Source organism: Populus alba, chromosome 8, assembly GCF_005239225.2.
Source record: "Populus alba chromosome 8, ASM523922v2, whole genome shotgun sequence".
In the NCBI taxonomy this organism is placed as follows: domain Eukaryota; kingdom Viridiplantae; phylum Streptophyta; class Magnoliopsida; order Malpighiales; family Salicaceae; genus Populus; species Populus alba.
In genome coordinates, this window is record NC_133291.1 from 7523721 (window position 1) to 7537348 (window position 13628).

The 13628-nt window shown below is 35.1% G+C and overlaps 1 protein-coding gene across 1 annotated transcript; it reads right to left on the reverse strand.

The window, feature by feature from the left end:
- Positions 1-747: 747 nt before the first annotated feature.
- Positions 748-12142, reverse strand: LOC118039984 (phosphoenolpyruvate carboxylase 4). Its single transcript, XM_035046840.2, has 20 exons — positions 11832-12142; positions 11003-11166; positions 10810-10924; positions 10358-10435; positions 10179-10247; positions 9967-10045; positions 9784-9860; positions 9584-9679; positions 8632-8773; positions 7393-7524; positions 7108-7184; positions 6715-6993; positions 5562-5687; positions 5342-5443; positions 5112-5258; positions 3371-3469; positions 3141-3229; positions 2326-2452; positions 2035-2241; positions 748-1811 (listed from the first exon to the last, which is right to left on the reverse strand). The coding sequence occupies exons 1-20, from the start codon at positions 11985-11987 to the stop codon at positions 984-986; spliced, it is 3189 nt and encodes a 1062-aa protein (XP_034902731.1). The 5' UTR covers positions 11988-12142; the 3' UTR covers positions 748-983.
- Positions 12143-13628: the final 1486 nt, after the last annotated feature.

Here is a 13628-nt window from a genome sequence, read left to right on the forward strand (position 1 = left end):
AATTTTTATATAGTTTAATTAAAAAAAAATACATTAATAATACTTAAATATTTTTTTATATTAAAAAAATTAATCTGACTCCTGATGTAACAATAATTTAGTTTAATGCTAAAATTAAATAAGAAAGTAATTGGTGAACACATGTAAAATTCAATTTAAAACGAACCTCGATGTTTGCACTTTGCAGCGTCCCGGTTGCTGAAATAAATAAATATCAAGCGTACGGGAAAAAAGCAAAATTTTTTTTTTTTAATTATTATTTTTCCTTTTTCTCTTTATTCAGAAGCCTTTGTCTCGAAGGTGAACTTCCTTCTTCTATTCCTTGTAATTTCTAGTTCTAACCTAAAAACGTCTCCTTGCTAAAAAGAGAGTTGCTCACGTGACAATCTTACAAAAAACACTATAGCACGCAGTATTTTTCTTTTTTATTATTTCTATATAATAAAATTTATGATTTTTTTTTTCTTTTAATTTCTTAGCAGCGGTTGTCTTTCACTTTCTTGAAACCAAGGGTTGCACAGCAAAACAAAGCCAGCCCAGATATGGCCCAGAACCTGTCTTTTTAAGCCCAATGACATGTCTCTCCCTCCTTCTAATAGTTCTTCTCCTCACAGATCTCTCCCTCCTTCTTCAAGAAGTAAGATCTGACCCAGCTACGCTAGTCTAGCAGAGTGTATTGATGAACAAGAAGACAATTGCAAGTGAGCATACAAAGTTTGAGTCATTTCCATAATTTACAAGTCGGTCGAAAGAGAATTAAGTGAATTGCATTTCAAGAAACGAAATCCACTTAATTGTATTATTATCCGCATTAACATTTCATAAGAACTTCATCTCTTAGACGGATACCATACTCCCAACTAGGCCATCAAATGATAGCCCTACAAAGTGAAAAAGAAGATAACAGGGAAAAGAAGAGAACATAGGAAAAACCATAATATAATTCGCCGAGTAGTAAAATCATAGAGCTGCAAAGATTTTTGTCAGCCCGTGTTCCTCATACCAGCAGCAATACCATTTATAGTAATAAGCAGTGCATCTCTGAGTTTATGATTGTCATCATCGCTTCTCAACCTCTTTAGAATCTCAACCTGCAACATGTTCATTGGATTGAGATAAGGGAGCCTGCTCTCAATGAGCCTCCTCAAGCTCCGGTTGTTTTCTGACAGCCTCTCATGCCCACTAACCACCAATACAAACTTCTCCGTTGTTAAGAGTTCTCTTCTTAGTGCAGCACCGAGTTCTCTCCTGCTCTCATTAGATACAAGGACTTCATCGTAGTGCTTCGCTATAGGAACGTCTGCCTTCCCCAAAACCATCTCTATAAGATCTATGGTAGATTGGAAGAAAGGCCATTCTTTGTACATTGCTTTCAAATCTTGGGTGTGTCCCTTCTCACAAACACCCTTCAAACCTGCCCCAACTCCAAGCCATGCTGGAAGAACAAATCTTGTTTGGGTCCAGGCAAATACCCATGGAATGGCACGAAGATGTCCAATTCCTGTTGAGCTCTTTCTTCTTGTGGGTCGGCTTCCTATGTTAAGGAAACCAAGCTCCGCTTGTGGAGTAGCCTCATGAAAGTAGGCAAGAAACTCTGGGTTTTCATATACTGTGCTCCGGTAACTTTGGCAGCTGATTTTCGAAATCTCGTCCATGAGATTACGCCATTTTTCTTCTCGAGGTCGTTCTGGGGGTTTTAACGTTGCAAGTAGAACTGCAGTTGTGTATATCTCCAACTGTCTGACAGCCGTGTGTGGCAGCCCAAATTTGGCTTGCACCATTTCTCCTTGCTCAGTAGACCTAAGAGTACCCTGCCGATTGAAAGGACATCTGACGTTAAACATCAGAAGCCTAAATACTTGAAACAGTCTACAAATTCAGATATGTGAATTGATTATACGTGTTCTGGTCTTAAAAGATGGGGCATAGCAATATCAGCATTTACAAATTTCAACAGAAAAAAGAAGATAGAAGGGGGAAATAGAATATGTTATCTCATTACTGGCATCCATGATGCACTGATAGGTAACTTACCATTACTGAACCTGGTGGTTGGGATTGAATGGCAAGATATGTTGGTCCACCACCACGGCCAATACTCCCTCCTCGTCCATGGAATAGAGTTACTTTAATCTTATTATCTTTGCATGCTGCAACAACATCCTCTTGGGCTTTGTAAAGTTCCCATGCAGCAGTGAAGCGTCCAGCATCTTTACCAGAATCAGAATATCCAACCATCACCTGTTCATGGGAAGTATACGAGCGATTAGAGTTTCATTAAGGATCTACTAGAATCAATTTGAAAATGGCTTTTAAAATGAATACCTCCTGATGCCCGCTATGGTTCTTTATAATGTGCTCTGAGTACCAATCAATTGATAATAATTTCCTGATAACCAAACCAGCCCCTCTAAGATCTTTCACAGTTTCAAACAAAGGAACCACCCGCAGCCTAATCAAGACAAGTGTAGATCTTGTGAGAATGTTTATTGTCAATACTGTGTAAACTTTTTATTTCATTACCCGAAGTACCATGCCAAAAGGGTCACAGAACTCTCCATTTCCTAGTTCCTATAAACTCAGTGGATTATGAAATGAGAATTGAGTGATCTACCCTCAGGTCAAACATAGAACTTAACCAAATAGTCAAACCTCAGGTCCAGGAAAATATTAGTAGGCTCGCAGAATCAGCAACAAAAAGATCAAAGCACAAAGGAAGCTGTTTGGGAAAAACTGGTGTATGTGACTGAGAAATTATCTCAAATACTCTAAAAAGAACATACTTGGAAAAAATTCGTTGTACCAGCAATCGACAAACACTTGTGTCACTAAATCACAATTGCAAATGACACCGTTATATAATAACAGGACATCACTTTATTCTAAGAATTAAAACTGTAAATAAACATGTTGCACAATTTCAATTGTCTAGGTAAATAAAAGAATGCATTCTTTTTAGCAAGCATGCTAGCATTTACACTTTACCATATCAAATAAATTAAATGAAACAATATAATATAAAAAAATTGTTAATCTTGTTTCCATGCTGTAACCATGCATTCCTATGAACAAATGATAGAATAAACAAGGAAATGCATTTTACAGAGCAATATATGAACATATAAGAGGCATATACTCACGTTCCTCCAGGACATGGTTTCCCTAGCTCACCACTAACAGCAAGACGGGCATCTTTTTGTAAAAGCTCCACAGCAAGGACATCGCTGGCCTGTCAAGAGAAAAAATGCAAGACAATGTTAATGTTAATGTTTATTTCGCATATTCTGCTATTAAACCCAAATATGTCAGTAATATTATCTTAGAATATATATAAAAAAATAAATGACTGGGTAGCAGCAGTTTCTCATACATTGGATGCCATCGATATCACATATGCTCCAAGCGAATCACTACCTAGCTCAGCAGCAACGCGGAATGTATCCAAAACTTCTTTGACATCAGGAGTGACCTGCCAAAAAACAAATTAAAAGGAGGCATACAAGTACAAAAACCAAAAGATAGACAAAGGGAGCGTGCATAAAATGCATCCATTGCAAGGCTTTCTGAAAAGAAAATATCATATTCTCAACTCAACAAAAGGCCATGGATTCTATGGTAATTTCAATCACTTAACAAATGCTTTATACAATCCAATCACACTGACAGACTAATGCAAAAATAATTCCAAAAGAGTTAGTTCAAAATTATCAAGGATCAAAAAGATACTTTCACTTAATATTTGTACAGAAAATGACAAGGCTGAAATAAAAGAATGCATCATTTTCACAAAGAAATAAGTTGCATTGCATTTTTCCTATACACCTTTTAAGATCATGATATTTCACCAAAAGAATTTAATATCAACGCAATAATCAATTTGGAAATTAATGCTTGTTCACAAGAGCAAATTTAGGAATTTCCTCCACAACTTTTTTAGGGCTTAACCCTGTCAAATGCATTTGTCTAGTGAATGTACATGTTTGTACAGGGTAGATCTATTTTTACATTAACATCTTTTATCACTTGTATGCTCCATTAAATTATACCTGCAGAATTTATGGGCAAAGGCTATGCTAGTCTTAAGCAGGGACGCATTTGTAAGTCTCTTCACAAATTTGTTTCTAAGAGATTCACAATAGCTTCGAATTTATATTATTTTTAACTTTTGACATCAGAATTAACAGATTTCACGTTGATTGTGCTGTAAGACATTACACATTAAATAGATAAAAAAAAAAAAAAAAAGATGATTTCCCCTACCTGAAATAAGACATGAACAACAAATGCAAGCATGTTATGTTTAGCTCCTGTTTGGAAGTGCAGCCCAGATAGAGGTTTGCTAAAATTCAAATTGTTTTTTTGTTTCTTTTTTTGTGTTTTTGGATTGTTTTGATGTGTTGATATCAAAATTGAATTTTAAAAAATAAAAACATTATTTTGATGTATTTCTCAGCAAAAAAACACTTTAAAAAGCAACCATAATCATACTCTCAAACACCCCCCTTAGTTACCTGTAAAGAAATCAAAATGCTGAATGTTGTTACTCAAAAAGATTTGAAGAAGAAAGTAATGCAAACAGTAGTCAACGAATGTCATACAATTCCAAACTTTCATCCTGCTCAGCCACATTATTGATCCCAAAAAAGATTGCACAATTTGCAAAATTACCGCCTTGGGCAACCCGCACTCACCTCCAAAAAATAGAAATAAAAATATCTCCATGCTACTTTTATACCTCAAAACTAATGTAGTATAAAGCGATTGAACTATACATAATTCCAAAAATTAAAACCAATGAAAAACATTGTTTATTCAATTCTTGTCATCATTTCTTTTTCCAATAGAAAAGTTTAAATAGATAAGCTTTCCTCATCACAATATTATTAGAAAAGTTTCAAAAAGACCATTATTCAATTACGGTCCCATCAAAATAGGATCCTAGAGAACAAATGACACCCTTCTGAGTTTGCATAAAGTGGCTACTCACAGGCCTCAAGCTGACGGCCTATTGGTTAAGCCCAATAGACCTGCCATTGCACATTTGCAGTGGATTATGCGCATTAAAATTATTGCTCAGGTTTTAACGCTATCATGATATTTAAACACGTTACCTGGATGGTGGAAGGAACTAGTGGCCTCTTGCTTTTGAGCTCTCTTGTTAGGAATTCCAGTTTCTTTTCTTCATCCCACTCACTATACGTTCCCATATCCAAATATTTGGTGATTGCATCCAGTGCTTCAGAATGTCTACCAGATTCCTGTTGCATACCAAAAGTCCAGTTAAATCATATTACATGAGCACATTGTTACCTTACAACCTATAACCTGAATCAAATCCCACCTGACGCAAGTCAAGCTTCATTAATACCATTCCAAAAGTCGCAACTCTTCTTATCAGGTCAGCCAGCCTGCCATCTGCTAGCACCCCAGCTCCACAAGATTGCTGCAAAAATCAGTAAATGAAGAATAAAGGAAAGTAAAGCCGGTGATATTTTCATTCTTTTCAGTTATAACTCAAAAAGAGAGGAACTAGAATGGTATAATAATGCAGAAGTTATTACCAGAGACTCGTAGCATAGAAGCAGCGGTTCTAACAATTGGTCTGTTGTCTCATAGTAATCCCAAGGCTCATATTCACAGGGAAGATCCTCGAGAAGAAGTTCCAGCCGTCTTCTAGCCTTCGTAAGCTGAGATTACCACACATAGTATAACGATGTTTATAATGATATAGCATATGACTGAAATTTTTGAAAAACTGAAGCCTTACTCGGTTAAAAATTGGTAAAAAACCTTAGTAGATTAAAGAGAATCACAGCCAAAGTCATTGGAAAATAAAAATAAACCCATGAATATGTTGATTAGTAACCATTATGACACTTCCTTTATCCATAAGCTCTTTCTTAAATGAATGGTATCTTGATTAGCAGCTATTTCATACTGACACCACTATATTAATTCACCCAACGCTAGAAGTCGCATCAGATATCAAAAACACAATTAGGATGCCAAATTGTCAATCTACTCATCAATCCCTATATTTAAGAATTTGAGAAATAGCTACTCATCAATCCCTATCTCATATTTTAACAATTTGAGAAACTCCGTCTGAGAAGGAAGCTCAATGAAGCATGAGTTATTCAGTAAAGTTTATGCTATTGATTTCACAAGGTTAATTCAGAGTAATCATAAAAAAGTATCTGCTTAACAAAAAAATTGTTTGGCTAAGAATATCTTCATCGATCTACTTCTTTATGAATTAACAAATGCAAATATCTTGAAAACTCAGGGCCCAATCAAATTCTATTGACTTAAAATCAATACAACTACACCTGTATTTTATATCCCCTCCTCCATACCCTCTTATGTTGATTATTCAAAAAAATTGACTCCAAGCTATTGACTGCTTAGAGAACATGTGGGGTGTTGCCTAAAATTAACTCCATTAAGCTCAAATCACAGTTTGTTTGTATTTTTCCCTTTTTTTCTTCATCTGAAATTTAAGGGGAAGGAAATAATCATATTAACTTTGAACTCCTGAACTGAAATTGCAGTAATCGGACTGCACCTTTTTAAAGTCTGCCATTCACTTCAATCAACAAGACACTGGATTTTCGATATTTGTTATAACATTTACTGATATTATGTGTTTTACAGTTTTACATGTACTACACTTCAAGTATTTGACAAATTTGAAGCTGCAGAAAGTAATAATACCTTATCTTTCACATGACCAAGAACAATTCTATAAGGAGCGATTCCAGGACGTTGAGGTAGACTTGGCTCTAGAAGCTTCTGGAAGCTGGATCTTACTATCTTAGATTCCGCGAGAAGTTTTCTCTGAGCAAGGAGTTGACTGGAGGTGAAAGATCCTCGTGGGCTTGGAGCTGATTGATGGCTGTCAGAATTAGCAATACTTCCATTTGCAATTGATTTGCAAGAGCCATGGCTAGAATCTTGGAATGAAGATTCTGAGTTTGAAGAATCCTGAACATCCTGTAAAAAAAAAAAAAAAAAAAAAAGGAAACATACTATTTTAGTTAAAAATACTATTGAAAATGATAAAGGAGAAATATCTATACAAAATCGCTACCAGATAGGTGAGTTTACCTGACAATTCAACGGCAAGTAATCAGTCCCTGGAAGTTGTAGTTTGGGATACTGTGATCCACCATTATTGCCACATTCTACATGAAGAGATAAATTGAAGTTATGAACCTTTGTTATTGATAGTTGAAATTACAATACATGACTAAGTTTGGTTATCACTCTAAAAAAAGAAGCAATGATAGTGATTCTAATGAATAAAAAGGGACTTGGCATAAGATATCACTATTAATGAAAATTGCAGGGAAAGCATGACTATAAATGATTAGTGAGACAGCTTTTCTTTACCAGTGCAGGAGGGAAGATCAGCTGTAGCTGGAAGTTGCGTAGGAAGTGATGGAGTTTGTTGGCCATGATGCTTTGTTTGGTTTCTGCTCATCAGTTGATTCCAACCCTCATGCCGATCCTCTGGAGAAGTTTCTGCATGCAACATTCACCAACCATCAGAAATTATAAGTGGAACAAAACACATAATGATTGCCATAAAAATCATGTGACATGAACCATACATGATTGACATGGAAGACTTGTTTTTCTCAATCTTGAATTTAACTCTCTCTCTCTCTCTCTCTCTCTCTCTCACGCACACTCAAATATAAACAGTATTTATTACTAATCTTGAGCCTGGAACAAATCCCTCAACCACAAAGGAACTACTCTGTATCAAGTTTCTGTTAAAACTTTTAGAAACTTTACCACCGAGCATGACTGGAGACTTTAAAAAACCAAGAGTCATTTTCCAGGTGTATTTACCCTCTCACAGACAGGCATTGAGCCAAAAAGATACTGAAAAACACAAATTTTCATTGCAAAAGCTAACAGTTCAATGAAACCAAAAAATCAAGTTCTATGTGAATTAAAGATAACCACAGAAAGGCAGAAAATTTTCCATAAGCCATCATCCCTGATAACCTTATCATGAGAAAAGGACCAGTGATGGAATAAAAATTTTCAAAGTTGACAACGTAGCATTGGCAACAAATACAATCTAATATAGAAAAATATCATAGGAAGAAATGAAAGGAAAGACACCGAGCAACTTGACAATTTTTCTTTCTGCACAAGGAACAACACCAACTTTAACTCAGATGAACAATTCTTTTACCATGACAAAATTTCTAGCAGTCATAATTGAAATAGAGAAGGCATTAACAAATGTTAGCATGGAACCATCATTCATGCTGACCACCCTCAGTAAATAACAGCTGTCACATAACAATTCTAGCAAGTATAATTTCTATTGAACAGCTTATGTTACTCATTGAAACTCAAGAGGTGATTCAGTTAAGTATTGTCTCTCACTTCACATATTAAGTCTTAATAACAAACATTCAAGATAAAATATTCTCAAATCAAGCTAAATTACGCTATTTTATATGTTTAGAAACTGAACAGTGCACCTAACAATTACATGTCAAGCTATCAGGACAGGCCCTTTTTTTTTTTATCTAATTAGACAGATACTTGTCAGATTGTCCACAGAGGAAATTTTTTACATAATTTAAGTAAATTTCCAGTGAATTGAACCTTGTTCTAGAATGTCATGTGCCTCTCTTGACAACTTATCACTGCAGCGAGACATGGATAGTTCAAATCTGAGACTATCAACTTCTCTAATGTAAAGGTCAATAGCCATCCACCTTGATAAAAGAGAGACATCTCGTGTGACCTGGAACAATAAAAACAAAATCTATTAACAACTTTATATACCTGATAGAAACAGTACAGTATAACAGGAAAAGATTAGGAATTCTTCTACTAGCACTCCAGCGTGTTGAACCCCACTTTCTCCCGTTATAAAGGTGAAGTGCTACTATGAATTGGTAGAGTGCTAATAGCAACATCGAAAATCAGTCCTTGTCAATTACTAAGCTTTTCCCATAAAATGATGCAATGGTTGACTACACAAACACACAATCTGGCAACAAACAACAAAGTATCCCAACAAGAAAGTCTTCTGGGGCACAGAAAAATATTGCAAGCCTTCAATTTTAAGAGCATGTCTGCTGACGCAAGGGTCATTTCAATATGTGGATGTGTCATGCGATAGTTTAAATCAAGAACTGAACTCTGAAGTGCAGATGCTAATAAACAACAAGGACAGTGATAATATGCAAAATAAAGACAAGATAACTTTAATGGCACAAAAATGCCATAGGTTTTAATGCAAAACCATGATATTGTCACTCAATAACCTTGGATCTTACGCATTCATCAGGACATTTAATTGTAACTAGAAAGAAGCAGCAAGCAACTTCCTTTTTCATTTTTGTTCTAAGGAAAACAGATGGATTTCCTAAATAGACATTACCATACTACAACATGATTAGAGGGATCATTCTTTGCACGTGCCTGTTAGATAAATTAATGAACCATCTTCTGTCATACACAACCCATGAGTGGGAATATTTTCTTCAATTAAATTAGTTTCTTCCCAGATAAATACCAGAGAACCCAATCATGAATTTGAAAGGCTCACCTTCGCTGTTACATTTGGATTCCCATCTCTATCACCCCCCATCCAAGACCCAAACTTTATTGGCGTGCAGGTTAATGGAAGTGGCTTTCCTGTATGCTAAGGAGAAAAGGAACGCAGCGATCAAATCCACATACAATAACAAGAAGTCAACCAACTTCTCACAATCATTTGAAAGAAAACACTATCATGTGACAGCAAACCTTCTTCAGTGCAGTGCTGACACGACGTAAATAATGAGGTACTGCTTTCCATAGAGACTGCTCCACAATGTGCAAGCCTGAGTTTATCAAAATATGATCCCATCAGGCATCACCAAGTAACAGAAACTTCCAAAGAACCAAAGGTAAGTTATTTCAATCAGATTTAGAAGTAACTTGGCTTACCAGACCTGGCTTCATCTGCTGGCGTAGGTTTGTGGCGCCTAAGCTCGTCTGTCTGCCATATCGAAGTAATCTCTCTTACCTACAAAAGCAAAAATAATATAAACCACCAAAAAAAAGAAGAAGAAAGAGATAATTTGACACCAGATCATTATGCTCTAACTGTAACGTTGATTGTGACTCTTAAGCAGAATTATTGAGGTTTGAGACTATACCAGATCTTCGATAAGCATTTCTCTATCTTCCTGTGTAAGATCAGGTCGATCATTGTAATCTAAAAGATGCTGCAAATAGAGCAAGTTCACATCCAAAATGTTAACACTTGACATTGTTGCAATATCTAATATTATCATATATAACATAACAATCGGTGCCCAAGCCATTAACAACTTACAGCAATTCTAACGTGCTTATATTGCAAGGTTCGACGATTAATTTGAGTAGGATGTGCAGTAAGAACGATTTCAACCTCCTGCATGAACAAGATTTGGACAAGAACATGATATAAGAACTGTTAGCAACTACTTAGCAGGATTGCATTTAAAAATTGCAATTATATAATACTGATATGCTCCATTTAGTAGCTAAGATATTCAAGGAAATAAAAGATTTCATAGTCATGGTAGTAGTTATTAGTCCTTATAGATCATGCAAAAAAAGGTTCCACTGAATGAAGCCGGTAAAATTCTTTAGGCTGATCGAGTTGATGCGTCCCCTAAACTTGTAAGAATTCTCAAAAACACAAATTGCGATTTGAAAACTTCTTCTGCTTTCTTAATTGTCAGTTTCAGTGACCAACCCAACTGTAAGAGAAAACTCGAAAGAAAAATACCAGTACAGACAAACCTGCTTGCAAACTGAGTCATAAAGTTCGTCAGCCGATGTTCCACCCTGCAACAGCTGATTAAAGACTTCATCACAAGATTTTGATAGATGCGCCAAATCCCGTGTCTTACGTACCCTGCATGAAAGGAATACATTATGCAGTGTCAACTGTCAACATGCTCAATCTCAAAAGTTATCTGAAACTTATACGTACCTGTGATGGGTCTCAGCAATTCCCATCAAATTAAGATAATGGCTGAAAGCACGAGCAAGTGTCAATGCTTCCTCTAATGTCATCTTTGATATCTCTGATGCCAGCTGCTTCTCCAGCAACTCAGCTGTGTCTTCTATCCCCGCCAATCTCAAATTACAAGCACTCTATACACGCGTACACACGCCCAAAAAAAATATATAACTTCCCTTAATATTTTCTCCCGATATATGAAAATTAATCGATGAAAATGCAGGAAAAATATACCAGTAAAAAATAAAAAATAAATCACGGATTCTTCTTGTCATCACAGTCTGCAAGACTGCAACAGCTTCGAGGCTAAACGAAGTAAAACATTATAAAATAAATACTATTTCAAAAAAATAAAATTTACTTTAGCAAATATGTAATAAAAGAACATAAATTTTTTAGCTTTTTTTTTCTTTGATTACAGCTATTACTTCTTAGTATAACATGCAAAATTTAAAATAGAAAAACACATAAGACGTAGTAAGAAGAAATAAGTAATCACCGAAAGAATATTTATCAAAAAGCAAGCAATCACAAAAATAAACAAACAAGTAAATAATAATAATAATAATAATGTTAATATACTAACTAATTTTGCTTCCACTGTTTTCTCCTCGACAAAACAAAACCATGCAAAAACACAATACGCGAAACTAGCAAAAACAATGATGACAACATCCGCACACCAAAAAAAATCCAATGAACACTAAAAAAATTAATCCAGACCAGTTTAAAGTTATGATCATCGATCACAGTAACTTCTCTCTAAGAAAAATAAGAAGTAGAAGAAAAAGAAGAAGACCTGAGCGAGAGTGCGATTGCGTTCAAGTTTCTCGACGAAATCAGTACCAACTTCTCTCTGCAACACATCGTTTAATAAATTCTTAAGCAGTTTACAGTAATCATCAAAGCCTTGAAAGGAGATTTCCTCTGCTAAATCATCTGTTGTGTCCGTCATTTTCAGCAAGAACAGAAATAGATCTGTATCAAGAGATGAGAAGGGTGAGAGAGATATTTGAAGATGTACAGAGTGAAGATAGACTGTGTGTGAAGTAGAGGAGGAAGGGAATGGTGGAGAGTTTTTAGAGAGGGAGAGGGAGGGAGAGGGAGTCCTTGATTTGTTTTCGGTGGGGCTTTTTTTTAGTTTATTTATTTACTGATGGTGGGACCTGAGCTTGATGACGTGCCCGTGAATTTATTTATTTTATCTGGGTAAACCTTAAATCAGTGTCCAGCGAAGACTTCCAAACTTATTTGTTTTTTTTTTTTTTTAATTAGCTCTTGAATACCTTAAAAAACGAAAACTTGTATCAAGATTTTAAAGTTTTCCATGTAAATTAACTACCCTTTGTAATAACTTGCTGAGATAAATAAAAAGTTTCCTGTCGAGATTTTACATTGATTTCAGACAGAAGCACTTGACTGAATTTTTTTAATGGGATGGGGATTCTAGACCAGTTGCTTGGGGACTAACATGAGATTACCACATTTAATTTTGCAACTCGTGTAATTCAAAGAAAAAATCCCAGAAAAATCGTTGGCTTTTTTTTTTTTCTTAATTAGCTTTTTAGGTCTTAGATTTATAGGGAATCATTCTCGGTAGATTCCTTGGACAAAACGGACAGGTTCCGATATTTTTTTACTATTTGAGTCTTGTTGTTAAAAAGCGATGATGTATTATAACCCGGCGGCTCTACCTGCTTTCGAAGATTTGTACTGTTGAAGTGATAATCTACAAAATAAAATGGGATGCGGACTCTGCTATCGAATATCAATGATGTATTATTTTGATTTATATAGCTTGTCATTTCAATATATTTTGATTTATACGGTTGAAAGATGATTGATTTAACGGGGGGTTTTATTTTGATATATTTATAATGATATTATTCAATGCGAAGGCATAATCAACCGTCACTTTAATATTTTATTGTTGAAGAAGGGTTGTTCATATGTTATTTTTTAAAATAATTTTTATTTAAAATATATTAAAATAATATTTTTTGTTTTTAAAAAATTATTTTTATATCAACATTTTTACCTAACATTTTTTGAAACACAATCCAAAAAATGGCGAAGATGTGGCATGCTTACACGACTCTTTGTACACAACTGCTTCTTTGCTGATAAAACAAAAAAAACAGCGGCTCTTTGTAAACATTTTAGGACATGCTCGATGTAATGAACGGTCATTGATCGATCATGCCACTCGAGAATTGGTGACGTGGCAAATGGTGTAATCTACAAAGTGGAGGGGAATGGAAACTGGGAGCGTTCAATTTCTCTGGAGCCTCACTCTTGATTTATCAACATACGAAAATTAATGGCTTGGTAATCGTGTATTCATGGCTGAGCTAACTGATCATGCCCTGTTGAATTTTCTTCAGAGAATACCATTTCCTGTTACTCCACGTAGAGTTGGAAAGATGTACGGAAAAAATATCTAGATAGAAAGAACTCCAGCAGACAGTGTCACTATATATATAAAAAAAAAAAATCAGAACACTTGAAATTATTTTATATTGTTATTAAATTTCACCAATCATATCAATCTCGCAATTTATTGAACTACTTCATTGTTAGGTCTGAATTTAAAATT

Excerpts from the sequence above, each read along its gene's own strand:
- LOC118039984 (XM_035046840.2), bottom strand. The coding sequence starts at position 11,987 with ATGACGGACACAACAGATGATTTAGCAGAGGAAATCTCCTTTCAAGGC. Across the intron at positions 9,861-9,966 it reads AGCAGATGAAGCCAGGTCTG|GCTTGCACATTGTGGAGCAG; the intron begins GTAAGCCAAGTT and ends TGATAAACTCAG. Across the intron at positions 5,259-5,341 it reads TGAAGCTTGACTTGCGTCAG|GAATCTGGTAGACATTCTGA; the intron begins GTGGGATTTGAT and ends GGTATGCAACAG.